Source organism: Nomia melanderi, chromosome 14 (genome assembly GCF_051020985.1).
Source record: "Nomia melanderi isolate GNS246 chromosome 14, iyNomMela1, whole genome shotgun sequence".
NCBI classification, from domain to species: Eukaryota; Metazoa; Arthropoda; class Insecta; order Hymenoptera; family Halictidae; genus Nomia; species Nomia melanderi.
In genome coordinates, this window is record NC_135012.1 from 4,450,608 (window position 1) to 4,469,147 (window position 18,540).

The 18,540-nt window shown below is 42.7% G+C and overlaps 1 protein-coding gene across 1 annotated transcript; it reads left to right on the plus strand.

The window, feature by feature from the left end:
• Positions 1 to 459: 459 nt before the first annotated feature.
• On the plus strand, positions 460 to 17,318 carry LOC116427104 (uncharacterized). Its single transcript, XM_076373898.1, has 11 exons — positions 460 to 740; positions 7,833 to 8,452; positions 9,268 to 9,394; positions 9,475 to 9,660; positions 9,737 to 9,915; positions 10,472 to 10,557; positions 10,631 to 10,850; positions 11,490 to 11,792; positions 11,867 to 12,049; positions 12,104 to 14,588; positions 15,806 to 17,318. Exons 1-11 carry the CDS (start codon positions 460 to 462, stop codon positions 15,939 to 15,941), a joined length of 4,806 nt encoding a protein of 1,601 aa, XP_076230013.1. The 3' UTR covers positions 15,942 to 17,318.
• The last annotated feature ends 1,222 nt before the right edge of the window (positions 17,319 to 18,540 follow it).

The window sequence follows — 18,540 nt, forward strand, 5'->3', positions numbered from 1 at the left end:
TTAGAATTCAGGTTGTCGGGACGTATTAATCACCCGATGGCAGACTAATAAACGCGAAAGGTCGCGCGGTATCAATTAATAATTTCCGGACGTTTCGCGAGATCAATCCGCGTTCCTCCTGGGCAATTAGCTCCTAACGCGTCGCCGCTATTGATGGATCGATTTTGGATGACGCCGCGGGAGCTGTCCGCCTGTGTTTCTAATTACGATTACGTCCTCGAATCGGGGGAACGATGCTATCGACAACGAAGAAACTATGTAACAAAGAAAACGGACAAAATTTCAGTTTCGAGAAATCGATGAATCGATCGATACCAGAGATCTTTACGCAAATTCAGATTTTTAAGTGTAAATTTTCGTTTTCTGTAATTGTACATGTTCAGATTCTCTGTAAACGCGTAAAGATCGATGGTACATCGACAGCAACGTCGAACGAATGCATCTATCTTCCATCAACGAATGAACTTTGACTTGACAGAAGCTTTCGCGTTGCATCTGAGAAGATACTCAACGAAGGACAATGTCGGAGGGTTGCACGAGCTGCAGGGGTGCAAATTACGGGGGCACCGCGCTGCAGTTAGGCTCGGCTTCCGGCGGCGGGACCGGAAGCGGGTCCTCCGCGTCTGCGAGCTCCTGCACGGCCACAAGGAGGGTGCAGGTACGCGCGAAAGTGTTGTACGGCTCGGGAAAGGCGATCGCGAGCTTGCAAGCACAGGAGAAAGCTGCCAGACACTGACAAGGTACGTTCGAATTTTTCGTGACAGACTCACTCGTGGATCACGACAGAAGAATAAAAAAAACTTACAGTATCTCTAATATCAACACCGTGTTATACAATATCTTACATAGGCATTAGAACGTCAAACAAGTCAATCGAATACTGATGTCAGAAACATTCCAAGATACCTTCCATCTTCATTCATTCCTTAACGATCCACGAGCGATCGCAACGCATCGCAATCTCGAATAACCGAGCATCTTCGATCCCAATGGAACGTTCCCATCGAAATTGTAGGATTTTCAATGTGTGTACTGTGTAGGAGAGGTGTAATAAGCAATACTCTCTGGGTTTTAACCCCTTGGTCTATGATTTCTTTCTCAACTCTGATCGATACGGCTACTTTGTCATTAATAATTTATTGGAAAAAGAGAAAAATTTGAAACATATGTTATGCCTATATTTGCATTTAAGTATAATAGTTGATTACAGGGAAATAATATTTACTTTGAATTTGACTGAACTGAGTAATATACATATTTGTTGAATCATGTCGAAAATCTTCACCACGAGTCTCACTGGTTGTTGTAGGACAAGTTAATACACTTTTAACCCTTTGCACTCGAGAGGTGACTCTCACTCACCGCTTGATTTCATACAGTAAAACTATAAAATTTGATATTTAATATTATATTACCTATAATGCATCATTTTGAGAAATATTCAAATAAAACAGCTTTATTCCTCAATGTACGCGTGATTTCCCGTCGACTTAGTTTCACAAAATATCGATTTTATCTCATCAGAAAATGTTAAAATATTTCTAGTGAAAAACTTCCGAGTGCAAAGGGTTAATACTCTTGACTCCTCCAACGCTCGTCTCCGACTGCCCTCGCTGCCTTCGCGCATCTTATTTCATTCTCAATTATTCCATCTTTCCCTTGCACACACCCTCTCACTCACACAGTCCTTAACCCTTTGCACTCGGAAACTTTTCACTAGAAACATTCGACACTTTCCGATGAGACATAGACGACACTATTTGAAACGGACTAATAAGAAAACATACCTAAATTAAGAAACAAAGCTATTTTATATAAATGGTTCACATACTGATGCATTACACAAAACTTAATATTACATACAACACTTTGTAATTTTGTTATACCAAATCGAATAGTGACAGAGTCACCTTTCGAGTGCAAAAGGTTAATTCGATCCCAAGACACTCTTTATTCGTACTTCGATCTCTAGCTTTGTCACTCGGTCCTGAACATTCACTCACCGATCCCTACCGGTCATAAACACTTTTCACTTGCACTCTAATTTTTCGCAAGCTCTACACTCCTATCGTTCGGTCATAAACATTCTTCATTCGCACCTTAATCTCTCGCATACCCTACAAAACGATAGTTCTGTCCCGATCGGAGGCACGGAAAAAACACAGGTACCCGATCGTCGCGTGGAGTAGGCCATCAGCCACGGATTACCATAGCATCGATCTCGATTTCTCTCCAAACGAGCGATCTAACAGGAATCGCGCGTGTGTCTCCTCGGGGCGTTGAATTAAAAACCGTACGTTCGGTTCGGTTCGTTGTCTCTTTCTCACCGCGAGCAACGATCTCTCGATCGTTACGCGACAGGGGGATACCCCTCTCTTCTTTCTTCTGCCGCGATCCCGCGGAGTGCCCGTGGTCGAAATCAAAGAGGTGACGGCCGGAGGCCAGTCGAGTAACAGTAAAAATCCGAGAAAAAGGCTCACGACCGGCCGGATCGGGCAAAAAGCAGAACAAAAATACACTCTGCATCCTTCATCGCGGATAAGACCGGTCGGCCAGCCTCCTCGGGGCTTAGTACTTGGTGGACCGTCCTCGCGAAGGCCGCGTGTCGCGGTCACACGCCATATTAAACGACCACCGTTCCACCGAGAGGGGTGAAGTCCCGCTGACCGCTCTTCGAGGGAGCACCCGGTAGCCATGCGACCTTCCGCATTGTGAGTTTTCGCTTTTTTTCGGTGCCGAGCTTCGAGATGGCTTTTCTGGCTCTATTCTCACCCCTTGCTCTATCATTTCATTCCCAATCGCAGTTAACACGTTGAATGCCACGGAAATTTCGGTCATAATATTTTATTTAAAAAATTAATACAGTTCATAAGCGAAATATGACCGAAGTAATATTCAAGTTTTTTTTTTAATTTTATATATTTTGATATCGTTTCTTGATGTTTCGGTGCTTTGTAACGTATACAGCTATTCTTGACCATGTGTCCCTTAAAAATAGTTTGTTGGAAAAATTAACATAAACATGTAGTACACGTGGCACTGAACGTAACCCCTTGCCTTGCAACAACGTGAGACTCGTGGTAAATAATTTAAGTAGAATTTAACAAACATAAATATTACTCGATTACTTTGAATTATTAGATATTATTCTTCTGTTATCGATGATTCTATTGCAGGGCGAACGTAGACAGAATATGCATAGAACTTTTCTGTTTTCAATAATTATTAGTGATGAAGTTGTTGTAGTTGGAAAATAAAATAAATCATAGGGAAAGGGATTGATAGGGATATTGTTCCTTGTTCATTAGAAAAAGAGGAACATTCTGTTCAGACGCATTAGGATAGAGCAATATTTGGTCTATCATCAATCCTGATTTCCAAATGAACGAGCATTGACGTTCCCAAAATCGGTGAAAATAAAATTAACAGAATCGACTGTACAATGAATACCTGTAATCCTAGAGTTCATTAGTTTGATCTAAATTTTCTAGAGCATTGTTCAACTGGTGTCTGGCATTTTTCCTCATTCGATCGTCGAATTCCTTTGTCGTCCAATTTACCTTTATCATCCGATTTCTTTTCTATATTTGACACGTCATATTCCGCACGATTTCATAAAGCAAAATACAGAAAATGGAAAAACTGTAATATTAAATCATTGAATTGCATTATTACTATCGCACGTTCATCTAGCTGGATGTCACCGCGTTAGACAACATTATTTATAACACTAGAACTACAGTACCAGTCAAAATGACTGGTTTCAGTTTTTCTGTTTCGCAGTTATTGATATCTTCTAAGCACTGAATATTCGGAATGATTTTGAAAATAAATAGTTTCATATGAATACTATAATGAATGTCTGAAGGAACTGAAAATAATCTATTACTACAATATTCATAGCGATTATATTTCAATCGTATCAAATGCTCGGTAGTTCTAGTGATAATATAGAAACGTTCTCAAATAATCATCGTTTAATTGAGTGGACTACTGTAATTCGATTTGGTTGGGTCACTGGTGACCCCTATGGCATTGAACGTGTTAAAAAATAGAGTTTAGAGTATCAGCTAAGTGCCCGGATCCCGTGTACACGCGTGAAGCCACCGGAACCGAGCGGCAACAAAGAAAACGCAATTCGGTTGTTTCGTTTCGTGGCAGCATCCCACGATCGGCTGTCCCGTTACATCTTTCCACATTCCAAATAAAGGATCCGTGTTACTTGGTCGTGTTGCTCGCGGCTTCCTTCGTTGGCCGCCGCCTCCCGACGAGTCGTCGTTAACACATTGCGTACTGGCTAATTATCAGAAAATTCAATTGTGCGGATTTTCAGCGAGACCCATTTATATCACTGTCTATAAAAAAAACTAGGGTATCATATTGTTATGTAATATATTTCAAATGGACAATTAGTTCTAATCAAATTTGATATTTCCTTAAATGCTGTGGTAATTATCAAAGTTATATAGCTAAAAGTCTTTGTATAAAAACGAGATTTTTCGGTACCAGTACGCAATGTGTTAATCCTTTGCACTCGAGAATATTTTTCTCGACAAATATTCATTATGATATTTTTTACAACTAACATAAAGAAATACCCCGCATAAATTAAGTAACAGAACTATTTTATTTCGACGTTTCATATGTTGATACATTAAATAAAATTTAATATTGAATTTTAAATTTTACCATTTTATTGGGTCAAAGCAATTGGCGACTGAGAGGCGCTCCTCGAGTGCAAAGGGTTAAATATCAAATTTTATAGTTTCACTGTGTCAAATCAAATAGTGAGTGAGAGTCACCTCTCGAGTGCAAAGGGTTAACATTCGTTCCCTCTAACTTTGCAGTATGGCTGAATATATTCGTTTTTGTCTTCCGACGCATTTTCGAATTCTCTGCATTCTATCGAACGATAATTGACTGAGAAAGATTGAGAAAGGTTAATTGTCTATTTCCTCTATCCCCCGTCTTAGATGTTGTGGTAATTATCAAAGTTATATTGCTAAGAGTCTTCGTATAAAAACGAGATTTCTCGTTACCAGTACGCAATGTGTCGGTCGACGGTTTCTCCGCGCTGGCACCGTGACATTCGAATGAGTCCCATTGAAAATCGACCTGTCCGGCTCGAGGGAGAATCGCGTGCAACCGATCGGTGCCTTTTTCGAAATCGTCTCTTTTCTCGACGGAAAAAAGACGTCGGTTTTCCTAAAGTCCTCCATACACGCTGAAACCTGCGACGACAACCTTTAACCTCTTCTATGATTTCTTTCTGAACTGTGATCGATCTAATTACTTTGTTATCAATGATTTATTGAAAACAAGAGAAAATTCGAGTGTTATTCTATGTCAGCGTGTGCTTTAACCCTTTTTGGTCTGAAGTGCTCTTGGTTTCTCACTTTGAGGTTCACGTCGACGTTAGTTCATTCAATTAATACTTAACCCTCTATGGGCCGAATTTATGTTCATGATTATAACAAAATCTATGCAGTACAAAATTAATAAATATCCACATATGAATATGAATTACCAACGTACTCAATAGTTTCAATAATTTCATCAAACGAATATATTTTGTAACTTTCAAGTTACAGTGACGTTAAACTCTCACGCCTGAACGTATAAAAGTTCAAGTTAACTGATTACTTAATTTTATTCACCACTTTCAGTGCAAAATGAAATAAATCAACAAGATGTCACATACTGATACGTGACTTCAAAGTTACATAGACCTATAAAGGGTTAATATGACGGTCTATTTATTTATTCAAGAATATTTGAAACACACTCTTAGAAAAAAATCTCTGACTTTCCAAAATTCTACTGCTACTATTGCAGCTGCCATCACAGGTGATCTCATTGAAAAGAAACTGAAATTTTCGAGCGTGTCTAGCAATTTCACGCATCGAGCGACGTGAATCGCGATTTAGGAACCGTAGTGTGAGACCAGGCTAATAAATGACGGAAGCTGCTCACGTAACGATAGAGAATGAACTTCGCGACACCATGGATTTTATTTCCTCACTGTTCACTTTTAACCCCTTGCCTTATAATAACGTGTGACTCGTGAAAGTTTCAAACAGCACCTAACAAATATAGATATTACTCAATCATCGTAAATACAAATGAAATATTATCCTTCTGTTACCAATTATTATAATTTAAAGCAAAAGTAGAAGATAGCTAACATTTGTCTCTCTTTCCAATAAATTATTAACACTAGAACCGAGCAGTAAAACTGATTTTTAAACATTTTTTTATAGAAACCATAGAAATGTTAGTTGATTAACATATCAATCATATCAGTAAATCAACTGTCTTAATCATTTCTTGAAGTATTTATATGCTTTCAATCATAAAAGAATAAATGAGGAATGGGTTATTTTGACCCATCTGGTAGTTCTAGTGTTAATGGCAAAGTAGTGTCGAAAATAAATCGTTGAGAAATAAAGATTATTTTAATTTTTACTTATCATTATTTTTTCGTTACTATTTATTTTTATTTTTGAACGATTTTCGACACAACTACTTTGCCATTAATAATTTATCGAAAACAGAGACAAATGTTAAGTGTGCCTATGTTCCTTTAAATTATAATAATTGGTAACAGAAGGACAATATAGTTGAGAAATAAATCGTATGGCAAGGGGTTAACCGTTTGATTCGAACCGATTCTTACTATATTCTTCAAGAAATAAATCAAAGTAAATTTACTTGAATAAATGTTACTTTTTGTAATAACACAATATTTCTGATCTCATTAGACAACTACTCTTATCAATTTTTTCGCATATACACCCAATCACTTCCGCATTTTTGGTAAATATCCAGAAAAGTTGTTTAGCATCGAAACGGTTAAGGACAACCGATGTCCTCTCCGTCGAACAGTAACAGCAGCCGATCGTTGACCGATTTCCACGGGAAAACACGGCCCCGAGCGTTTTGTTATTCGCGGCGGGTAACAGGGTGAAAATGTGGGTAACGGGTGTCCGCGTATCACGAATGCGAATCCGCGCATCGGCGGCCGATGATCCAGTTCGACGCCGGCGTGACGGGAATCGCGGATGCGCCGCCGATCCGGGGGGGCGGCTCCTCTCGCGATCGGCGCAATTAAATGCGAGGAACGCGGCGGAATGCAAATGCGAGCGAGGGGGGCCGCACGTGCTGCGACCGAACGGTACCCAACGTGCGCGAGAGCTCAGCCATTCACACGTACTCCCCGAGCGTAACCCGTCCCGCGAGAAAGTTGACGTCACGCTCCGCGAGACGCGCGATTGATAAGATCCTGGATCGTCGGATGCTCCCGGGAGGAATGGGACGTGGCGAAATGGTCGGTCGTCCTTTCGCAAACTTCAATAACGATCCAACGTGGAAACCCGTTTCCAACGGGCGATCGATCGAATCTTTTAACCCTTTGCACTCGAAAGTTTATCACTGGTGGCCTTCAACATTCTTTGATGGGATACAGACATTTTTCAAACTTCTCGAGAAGTATAGATTGAGAAATGAAGATACTTACATTAAAATAAGTGACGATAATAATTGTGGTAATGATCCTTCGTTAATACGTTAAATGATATGTCAGTCACCGACGTGAATTACTTGGAAACAATTGTAACGTTAAGATAATCGATGTCAAATCAAAATGTTTAATAATGTAAGTAAGTTGATAATACTGTAATGCAAAGATTGTAACGACGAATAGTGAATTGTTGCTACTTTTCTTTGCTAAAAAGGATAACGACAGAAAAATGGTCAAAATTTCTTGGTACTTAACGTGTTAACGATTACTTTATCGAAAGCGACAAAAGATGATAAAACCGAACGTTTTCCAGAATCTTCCTCGCCCTGCTCTCCTCCGCGCTTTCGAAGTCGAACGATGCAACGCGCGGGCCAACGATCGCCGAACTCGAGGCCGCCTCGTTAAACGGAAAAACCGGCTCGACGGATAGCGGAGGACCGGGAGAAGTCGCCTTAGAAACTCTGTTCATTCCCGAGGACCCCAGCCGTTACGCCGAGGTCTCGGAGCAAGTGCGGAAGCTGTTCGAACGAGCGGGTCCGTCGAAAGTTTCGGAGCAGCTCGGCCAGGACGCGAGATATCCCGTCGAAGGGGAAACGGAAGTCGAGGAGACGCGGCCCTCGGAGCAGGAGATCCGGGCGGACGCCGCGGAAAACACGACCGAGTGGAGGCTCGCCGCGGAAACTTCGTCGCCGGGGAAATTCTCGGCGGACTCGGGCCTGCTGGCGCACGGGGAGGCGTATTCGCCGAGAAACCCGGGAGGTCTTTCCTGGGGGACAGAGGATAATGGAGAAGAGCCGGAAAACGACGGCCAGGGTTCGTTCAGCGGAGAAGGAATCGAGCCTGATGAAGAGGACTTCGTCGAGGCAGCTAACTTCGGGCTGGAGGCCATGAGGGATTTGTACCTCGTGAAAGAGCCTACGCTCTATTCGATGGGTAGATCTCGTTAATTCATATCTAGATCCTTCGGAAGATGTAGTTTCCGAATTAAAACTAGTTAGGGAGTTTCCGACAAGTTTTCGAATGAAGTTAAGGATTTCGGGGTAGTCGGATGTAAAGATAGGTTTCCTTTGATTATTGTGAACTAGCAGTACTGTAATAGTAGAGAGAATAATGATCTTTGAATTTATCCCTTAACACGGTGACTGGTATGAGAATTTCTAGCGTTTTAAATAGTAGTACTTATTCTTTAGTAACAAAGGCAAATGAAGATAATGATTTAGTGTTACAGTAGTCACTCTATGATCTAGCTACTTATGTTAAATATTTTCATTTAAAACAAAGGTTCTTATGCCATAGAAGTAGCATGGCAGTTTTACGTAACGGGTCAAAATCAGTCTATGATTTTCATCACTGTTATTGCTGTAATATTTACAATTGATACTTTGAGTATTGTGCTAGCTTACTTCTGTGAATCTGTTTCTACTTGTTATAGATTCCTTTTGTAGTATAGATCAATATGTAACTGGATGTATTTCAAGTTTCCTTACCAAAACATATCGTAACAGATAACATATTGTTCTGTACTATGAAAGGAATCTATAACATATTTTTCTATACTATAAAAGGAATCTATAACATACTGTTCTATACTATAAAAGGAATCTATAACATTGTTCTATATTATAAAAGGAATCTATAACATATTGTTCCATATTATAAAAGGAATCTATAACAGAAACTTCGAGTGCGATATAGAGAGCTGATTCATATATTATCTATAATACTCATACTATAATACTCGACGGCAGGTCTTTACCTCGACTCGGACAACCCAGCGAAGTATGTGGCAACTTTCAACGACCAGTCCGAAGAGGCGAGGGCACTCGCGCAATACGGTTTCGCGGTGCTTCAAAGTACCACGATGTTCAAGAGGAAGTAAGAGCAAACGTCTTCCCGGCTTTCAGCGCGCACTGGCTTGATGCGTCCTTTAATCCTGAAATGCTCTTTTCCTCAAGGTTTCCGGACACTCCGACGGACTTGCTGCTTGCTCGGCGTAGTCAGAGCAACCCACTCCAGCGTCATTGTCCAAACAGAGGAATTCCCGACTGTCCGGCGGCCAGTCTGCGTTACAGAACTTCCGATGGGAGCTGCAACAATCTGCAGAATCTTTGGTGGGGCTCCGCGATGTCCCCGATGAACAGGTAACTCGTCGGAGAACGAGAGTCGCTCGAGCTCGCGCGAGCCCATTGATCTACGGAGAGCGTCGGGTCGTTCCAGGTTCCTCCCACCGGTTTACGACGACGGTGTGCAGAGTGTAAGGAGATCGATAGGCGGAGCACCTTTGCCGAGCGCGCGAGAAGTGACCAGCGTTTTCCACGGCGACAGAGATGTACCTTTGGCTTCGGTGACTCACATGCTGATGCAGTGGGGACAGTTTGTGGACCACGACTTGACAGGTGTTTAGTTGAATCCTCGAAGAGAATTCGAAGCTTAGAACAGTGTTTCCCAACGTGGCGCAATTTGATTTTTAACACTAGAATCACCGTACCAGTCAGAATGACTGGTTTCGATTTGTTTGTTCGCAGTAATTAATACCTTAAAAGCATTGAATATTTGAAATGATTTTGGAAATAAATAATTTCACTTGAGTACTATGACGAATATCTAAAGAAACTGAAGATAATTTATTGTTACAATTTTTATAGAGATTACATATCAATGCTCGGTAGTTCTAGTGTTAATGGGTGCAATTTGAAATTTGAAGTATCACTTCATATATTTTACAGTATTTACGCACGTAAACGAAATAGCAAAAATATTATAATAAATATTATAAGAATATTATAATAAATATTATATAAATATTATAACATAATATTAAAAATTATATATATGTTACATAGGGAGGCACAAGAATTTTAGAAAGGCTTAGGTGCTGCATGGCACAAGAAAGGTTGGGAAACACTGCCTTAGAATATTTTTATTTTATTCTTACCATTACCATGTTAATAGCCACTGGCCAAAGCAGAGGCTTCAACGGAACCATTCCGCAATGCTGTCTGAACTTCGGCGTCGGTTTCCAACCACCGGAACTCATGGTTACTATCTCTGAATGTATCCCGATGTTCAATACCGTGGGATTGTACCGCTTAGAATAAAATATTTCCGTAGCATCCCGAGTGCCTGCCGATCAGCGTGAGCCCGCAAGACGCTTTCTTCGGTCCTCTAGGAGTAAAGTGTCTAGAGTTTCTGCGAAGCGGTCCAGCTCCCAGGGAGAACTGCAAATTCGGCCCCAGGGAGCAGTTGACGCAGGTGACGAGCTACCTGGATGCGTCCACGGTATACAGCAGCAACGCCTTTCAGACCGACACTTTACGGCTGTTCCGGAACGGTAAGGCTTCGCTCGTTCGACGGCGGTTTGGATTGATAGCGACGTATCGCGGAAGCTTGTCAACTGGCTTCTTTATATTTGTGCCCCGTCGAGGTTTATCTTAACACATTGAGCGCCGGCCCCGTAAAAACGCGGGATTCTAAGTCTATCGCTTGAGCGCCGGCCCCGCAATAATGCGGATTTTTGGATATGACGAATATGCAATTAAAATGTACTATTTTACGAAAATGTATAATGTTTTGAATATTTTTTTTGGCTACTCATTGATCAGATACAAGTGAATGAAGCCGGCATTTGGGCTAAGTGGCCGATACGTTGGCGGCGCTCAGGCTTTAAATGTCTCTTAACACTAGGTTTACGGGCATTTATTGTACACTTCATTCTATTATTCCTAAAAGAATTGATGCTCGTTTATTTAGATTGTGGAAACTGGAGATTCGATAGTAGGTAATTGGGGTACATGTCAGTGTAATCGCATTAATCAAAATCGGCGTAAACGTTTACAAAATAATATTTCTAAAATCCAATATGCATCAATTTGAGGCGTTCCGTAAACCTAGTGTTAAGTCGCCGGCGCTCAATGTGTTAATCCCAACTTATCGCCGATTATAATTGCGGTTGCCGGTGGAAAATGCCTAGGTTTCCTGCAGTACGGAAAGATCCAGTCGCAGAAGCCCGTGCTACCGAAGCAGGACTCCGATCTTTGTCGACGGGGGTCGTTGTCGACGAGCTGTTTCCGCGCCGGCGACGGCCGGCTCGGCGAGCAGCCAGCCCTCACGGCCCTTCACGTGGTCTTCCTGAGGCTTCACAATAGAATAGCTATGAAACTGGCCGCACTGAATCCTCACTGGAGTGACGAGAAGCTATTTCAGGAATCCCGGAGGATCGTTGGCGCTGTTGTTCAGCACATCACGTACAGGGAATATCTACCGATCGTTCTTGGTGCGTGGCATCCGACTGTATCCGATAAAGAGGTTGTAAGAAGGTTCCAAGGTAACTAAACCGAAACACCGTAGGCCAGGATGTGATGAGGATCTTCGACCTGGAGGTTCTCAAGAAGGGCTACTACGAAGGGTATGACCCCTCCGTGAACCCCACCATCGCGAACGAGTTCTCCGCCGCAGCCTATCGCTTCGGTCACTCGCTGGTGCAAGGCAGCTTCGTTCGGTTCGACAGCGATCATCAGCCTATCTTGAACAGTGAGTAGACTGACAGAGGAATAATGGCAGATGTGAATCAAAACTTTGTTACAGACGTTACCATCCATAAAGAATTCAGCAACCCTGCGAACCTGGAGACCGCGGGTTCCGTGGACCGCCTCCTCCTCGGGCTGATCAATCAACCCTCCCAAAGAAGAGACGAACACATCAGCGACGAGCTGACCAACCACCTGTTCCAAACCCCCAGGTTTCCTTTCGGCATGGATCTAGCTTCCATTAATATTCAACGTGGCAGGGATCACGGGATTCCTCCTTATGTTCAGTGGCGGGAGCCGTGCGGCCTGTCGCCAGTAAAAAGCTTCGAGGACCTAGAGAGAGTGATGCCCCTAGAAGTGGCTAAGAAATTTAAGCTGATCTACTCCTTCGTAGAAGATATCGACCTCTTTACAGCTGGACTGGCGGAGAAATCCGTGAACGGGGGACTGGTAGGACCAACCTTCGCTTGTATCATCGGCCAGCAGTTCAGCAATCTTCGCAAAGGGGATCGGTTCTGGTACGAGAACCCAAATCAGGAGAACAGTTTCACGCCTGGCCAGCTTCAGCAGATTAGACGCATCAGCCTGGCGCAAGTGCTGTGCAGAACCATGGATGAGATCGACACCGTGCAACCTTTCGTCTTTTTGATCCAAGACACCATGAGGAATCATCGAGTCACTTGCGAGGACCCAGCGATAGGTCAGCTGGATTTAAATTTCTGGAAAGAGAGTCAGACAGTTAGGAGTAAGCCTAGAGTCCTTGAAATCTTCAAGAAGAAGAAGCCTCCGACTCCTACTACCACTGCCAAGCCCACTACCCAAGGTCAAACTAATTCAGCGGCTGGCGAACAATCGGAGAAGAGCTTCCTGCACAATCTGAAACCTACGCAACCCGCCATCTACCAGCAGAACAAGATCGTCGTTAGGAAACCACTCGGTCCCCCGGAGAACATAAGTATAGTGGTGCACAACAACGCCGTGAATTCCCCTGTCTACGTTAAAGAAGGAATTTACGGGTCGAACGTGCAAGCAGACCCCGCGCCACACCACGGTAACACTCCTAAGCCGTCGTTCGATCACGTTAACGACAGACCAATTAATCAGGGCCCCGTGCAATCGATTCCAGTTTACGTGCCGCCAAAGCCGATCCCCACGGTGTCGCCGCTTGCGCCTCAAGCATCGACCGGCCGACCTTATATTCCATACGCTTTCGACGATCCGAACAACCCGAATCCTTTGAGCCCAGGCTTCCAGTCCCATTACGGCTTCAACGATGTCCTGTTCGAGAGTTACTCTGCTACCAGTCCCAGACCGACTTTGTACACTTACTACACGAATTATCCGAGGCCAGTGACTCAAAGACCATATCACGAGTATGTACACGATAGACCTCAGTATCACGAGTCAAGGCCGCCGTTGAACACCTGGCCCACTCATGAGTCTCAGTACCACGGCGGGCAATACCTGTCGAAACCTCTGTACGACAGGCCGGGCAACCAGAACAACGCCAACGGTTACGCTATCAATTGGCAGGAACTGCAACAACAAGGTTTGATCAGTCAACTAAGCAACGCTGGGTACTCGAACACTGAAGGCTACCGAATCAAACCTAACAAACCGTTCGTGGATCCACCGAGGGATTCTAATTGGCATTATCAAAACGACAGGTACCGACCGGATCACAGACCAATGGTGGAGATCAAACCGTTAGATAGAAACGAGTACACCACTTGGTCTAGCGTGTCGTCTATCGACAAAGATCGGTATAACCCCAAACCCTCGTATCAAACGATTGGAAGACCGGTTCAAGCGGATCCCGATGGCTGGTCGGTTATCCCGAGTTATCAGAAAGAGTCGGTTAGGCCAGGCACTGTTTATCAAACTGTCACTGCCAAACCGATCGACCGAGGAAGCACCAATGATTACTACTCGAAGAACCCATCTGAGAGACCTTCCTTCTCCGAGACATCCAAGTTCACGGATTATCAGAGACCAAGACCTTATCAGAACGATGATTCCTTTCAGTCGAACCTTCTGGGCAGGCCCAACCAAAACAATCTCGAACACAATCGAGCTCATTCATCTACGATTAGACCGAGCCAAGATCAACGGATCGAGCCAGCTGATAGCTTTTATCAGAGTGACGTACGGCCGAAACCGACGAAGGTACACAGCGTCACGATCGTGGCGGAGGGGCCGTCGGAGGCGTCTGTTCAAACCGGATACAGCACGGAGAACCAGGTGACCAGCGAGGTTCCAAGGCCTCTGATCGTTCATGTGAATGATAATAAACAGGTTATCAGGAGACCGGGACAGTATTACTACGAGAAGAACGTGTTGCATAGGTACCCTGATAAGATAGAGAGCCAGTCTACGACGCACAGGTATTTCGCAATGGCAGATGATGTCGCGCAAAGACACAACGCTCTGGGAACCGAAGAATCGATCGACGATCCTATTGTCGATGCGAAGGGAAACGAGACCAGCGAGACGGACGACAATCGCGAAGCTTCCTCTGGAGAGGACGAATCATCCACCAACAGGTGATTTTCATGTGCAAACGATTCATTGATAAATGAAAAAAGTCTGTTCGCCGTAGCGTGCTCGATTTCTAACCGATAAGATATGTGGTTACACTCATTGTTGTACATATGACGCACTGCCTCTTAAGACCGTTCAACGCTGAGAGTACAAGATTTTCGCATTCGTCCCGTTCCATTGGTAAATACAGGGATCAGCGGACAATTGTTATCTGACAGTCCGCGATCAGCTGTTTTGGCATAGTGTTTGCTCCCCTCGTGTTTGCTCGGCTTGAACCGACGTCGGGATTGTAGTTTATCATTGCCGCAGAAATTGCAACGAATTTTTAGGTGGTACTAGACCGCGGATCATCGAACGTTCATGAATTTGCAAATGTAAAATTCCACTGAATGCAGGGAATTCGAGGAAAGATCATTTATAGTGTAATTCTAGCTGAGGTAAAGGCAGTAATTGGGTCCCTCTGCTTAACACGTTGAATGCCGCACGATTTCACGTAACAGAATGCACAAACTGAGAAAAATGTAATATCAAACTATTTCATTGAATCGTTTTATTATTTCACGTTTATCTTGAATGTCACTGCATCAACGCCAACCGCGAAGGGTCAAATCTTTTAAAATTTGGTTTACAATTTTGTATTTACCTTTGTCCATTTAACTTCCTATTAATGTTTATATTGCTCGCTTAATCAGTTTATCAGTTTTTGTCTTTGTTTAAGTTTCTACTAAAAATATTGCTCGTCCAATTTGTTTACCTTTATTTTATAATTATTTAGCTGGTTAGAGTGGAAATAGTTATATATAAAATGCTGGTACGTTTAGTGTTACGCAACATAATTTATATAAAAATATTTGCAAACAATCATCGTTTAATTGATTGAATTATAGTAATTGGATTTGGTCGGGGGTCACCGGTGATCTCATGGCAATCAGCGTGTTAATACAGCATTTACTGCTGTTTACACAGAACACTTATCTTAACTGCTCAACTATTGGTACTTTTATCTTATATTCTTAATAATTTGAATTTCAGAGATCCGCAAGTCCAACTATGAGATTTCCCAAACAAAGATAGGGGCCATAAATAATGATATTATTCATCCATGAAAATTCCACTTTATTCGCTTGTCTTTAAACACGCAAGCCGAACGCAGTGGCGACGAAGTAAGAAACCGAGTGTCTTAACAAGAAAACGGTCTTGTTTTTCTTCCTGCTTCCAGAACCAGCCAATGGCTGACTCCGCAAGAAGACTCGAGCCTGCCGTCGGCTCCGGAGCTGCCAAAAATGTCGTCGGACCTAACCGCAGCTGCCAAGGAATTACCCAAGCCCATTACGCCCAGAAATTACGCTTCCTAAGTACCATTAGACGTCCCCGTTGCTTCGAACGATCCTCTCCTTTTATTCAGCGGCAACTTCGGCGATCGTCGCGCTGGATGCACGAGACTTTTACAACCGTTTATATTTATTGTCTTCCAGAGAAAGATTCTCTGGTCACGCGACGGATCGATTCGCAGCTGGATTATTTCCGCGAATGTTCAAGGGAACGCAACAAGTCGCAGGTTTCTGGGTTCAAAGAGTAACGATGAAAGAGACTCGAATTAATCCCTTGCTTTACAACAACGTGACAAAACTGTCAAGATTTCGAACAGAATTTAACATTAGTCGATTCTAAAATCAAATCAAACATTAGCTTTCTTCAACCCTAATCAGACCACGATGTGATTTTGAATTACATTTGAACTTTTTACTTAAACTTTTTGATTATTTCATATTGCATTTCCAAAAGTTTCTTTAGGCTTTTAACATTTGGGCCCTATAAACAAAAACAATAACATTTTAACACGTTGGCTGCCATGAAAATTTCGAGCGTTTCGTTACAGCAAGATTTATTCCTTTATAATACAGGAAAATGGTATTAGAAATAATTATTAATGTTTTGGTATTACAGTGTTCATATTACACTATTATCTAGCTTCTTGTGTTACTGAATATTTTGATTCAATAGCAATTTAATGATTCCCTTTATTTTCACAAGTGACTGAGAGTCACATCGTGGTATGATTCGTTATAAAAACGTACGATTAGGGTTAATCAATGATCACACTTCAAATCAGGCATACAATATATAACTTTCCTCTTTCTAATAAATGATTAACAAAACATACTCGCATCGATCGTGGTTAAGAAATGAATCACAGGTCAAGGGGTTAATTCGATCGGTACTCGATTTATCTTTGAATCGGTACTTTCGCGAGCAAATTCGTTCGTTCGGAGAGATCTTTCGATCCCCGGAGCCGAATCGAATGGTAGATTTAAGCAATCCGTAGGCGAGAGTTACGCCGCGTTGTATCACGTCGACAGATTTATGAATGGCCAACGGTTTCGCCGGGCATTACCGATTGCCCAATGACATACGCGGCGTGTCACGTTCCCCGAAGGGTCAGGTGGAACGTAGCCTAGTTCCACGCCAATTTTAAACCGGCTCGGTGTCCGCCTGGAACCACTCCGTGACTATTTTCAGATGGAGTCGCCGCGTTTCTTGCCGGCGCCGGTCGACACCGGCGATTTTAATTACAGGTTTTACCAGCACTTCTCCTCTTCTTGCTCCGGAGAAGCCTTATACATCCGCGGCGAGCAACCCTTCCCCTCGAGTCGCGCGGCGATCGTCCCCGTTCCTTCTCTCTCCCCTTCGATCAACGAGTCGGAATAGTATTATCGACGTAGCATGTAGTTTTAAATTATTCTTAACTTGTTAATATATATATATAATATTTATATATATATATATATATATATATATATATATATATATATATATATATATTAATCGTTACCGTTACGGTTGTAGACTAGAATGGAATGAATGGAAAGAAACGTTAATCGTCGTAAAAACTTGCACGAGTTCTTCATCGTCCTGCTTCGTTCCATCCGGATGCTAACACTAGAACTACCGACCAGTTAAGTGGTTAATAACTTTCTCAATTTCTTCTGTAGATCAACTACTTTGACACTAGTCACTGAACGCGTCAGTGCTCGTGGATTTCATAACGAGCTTTCAACCACTTGCGCTGCAAATGAATTCAGAAATTTGGCAAAGTCTATTGATGGCTCATTAGACGGTGTGTAGCATCAAATATGTGGCTCGTCAAGCGGTTTGGTAATTAGAAAACATTACCATATAGTTGAGAATTAATTTACTTATCGATCATTTCAATATTTTTATCAATTTTGAGAATTCAGCTGCCAAATGGGAAAGAGTGGAAAGTACAGCGCCGATGTGAACGTGTTAATCATTCTATATAGAGTGATGCATTTCGAAGTAATCTAATAGGCGTAATGCAACAAGATTATAAACTTCTGAAAGACATCATTGAGAATTTTGAGATAGAGACGTCTCGACGTGTGACACGTCTTTCCAACGCAAGTGGTTAATGGTCTAGTTTGAAAGCTTTAACTTCCGAGATCTAAGGGAACATCGATTTTCCTAGGATAAATAGACGATAGAGGTCGTAAACCTAGTAATCTCTTAAACGAGCATTTGTGTTCTTTCAATAATCACGAAATCGTTGGGTTGTTGTGGGTTGTTTTGACTAATTTGGTAGTTTTGGTAGTTCAAGGAACACGAGTAATGTTTAACATGTCGTCGGATCGATCCCGTCGCTGTTTCGAAATGTTTCCCAGCGACTAGACGGATTTCGCCCGGAAACTTCGCCTCGCCTAGGGAAAAGAAGTTCGCGGCAAGTTTCCCAGCCGCGAATAAAGCTCCCCGGCCGAATTGCTCGAAGACCATTCACCGTGTTCCTCGGCATCGACGACCGTCCCTGAGAAAACTCGCCCCTTAACACGACGGACGAAACGTCGATGGACTCTTCGCGACTATTCAACTTTCAGGAACTTCGGGCTTTGCGCGTCCGACGCTGTAATTCCGTCGAGAAACAAGCATTCTCGGGCTGAT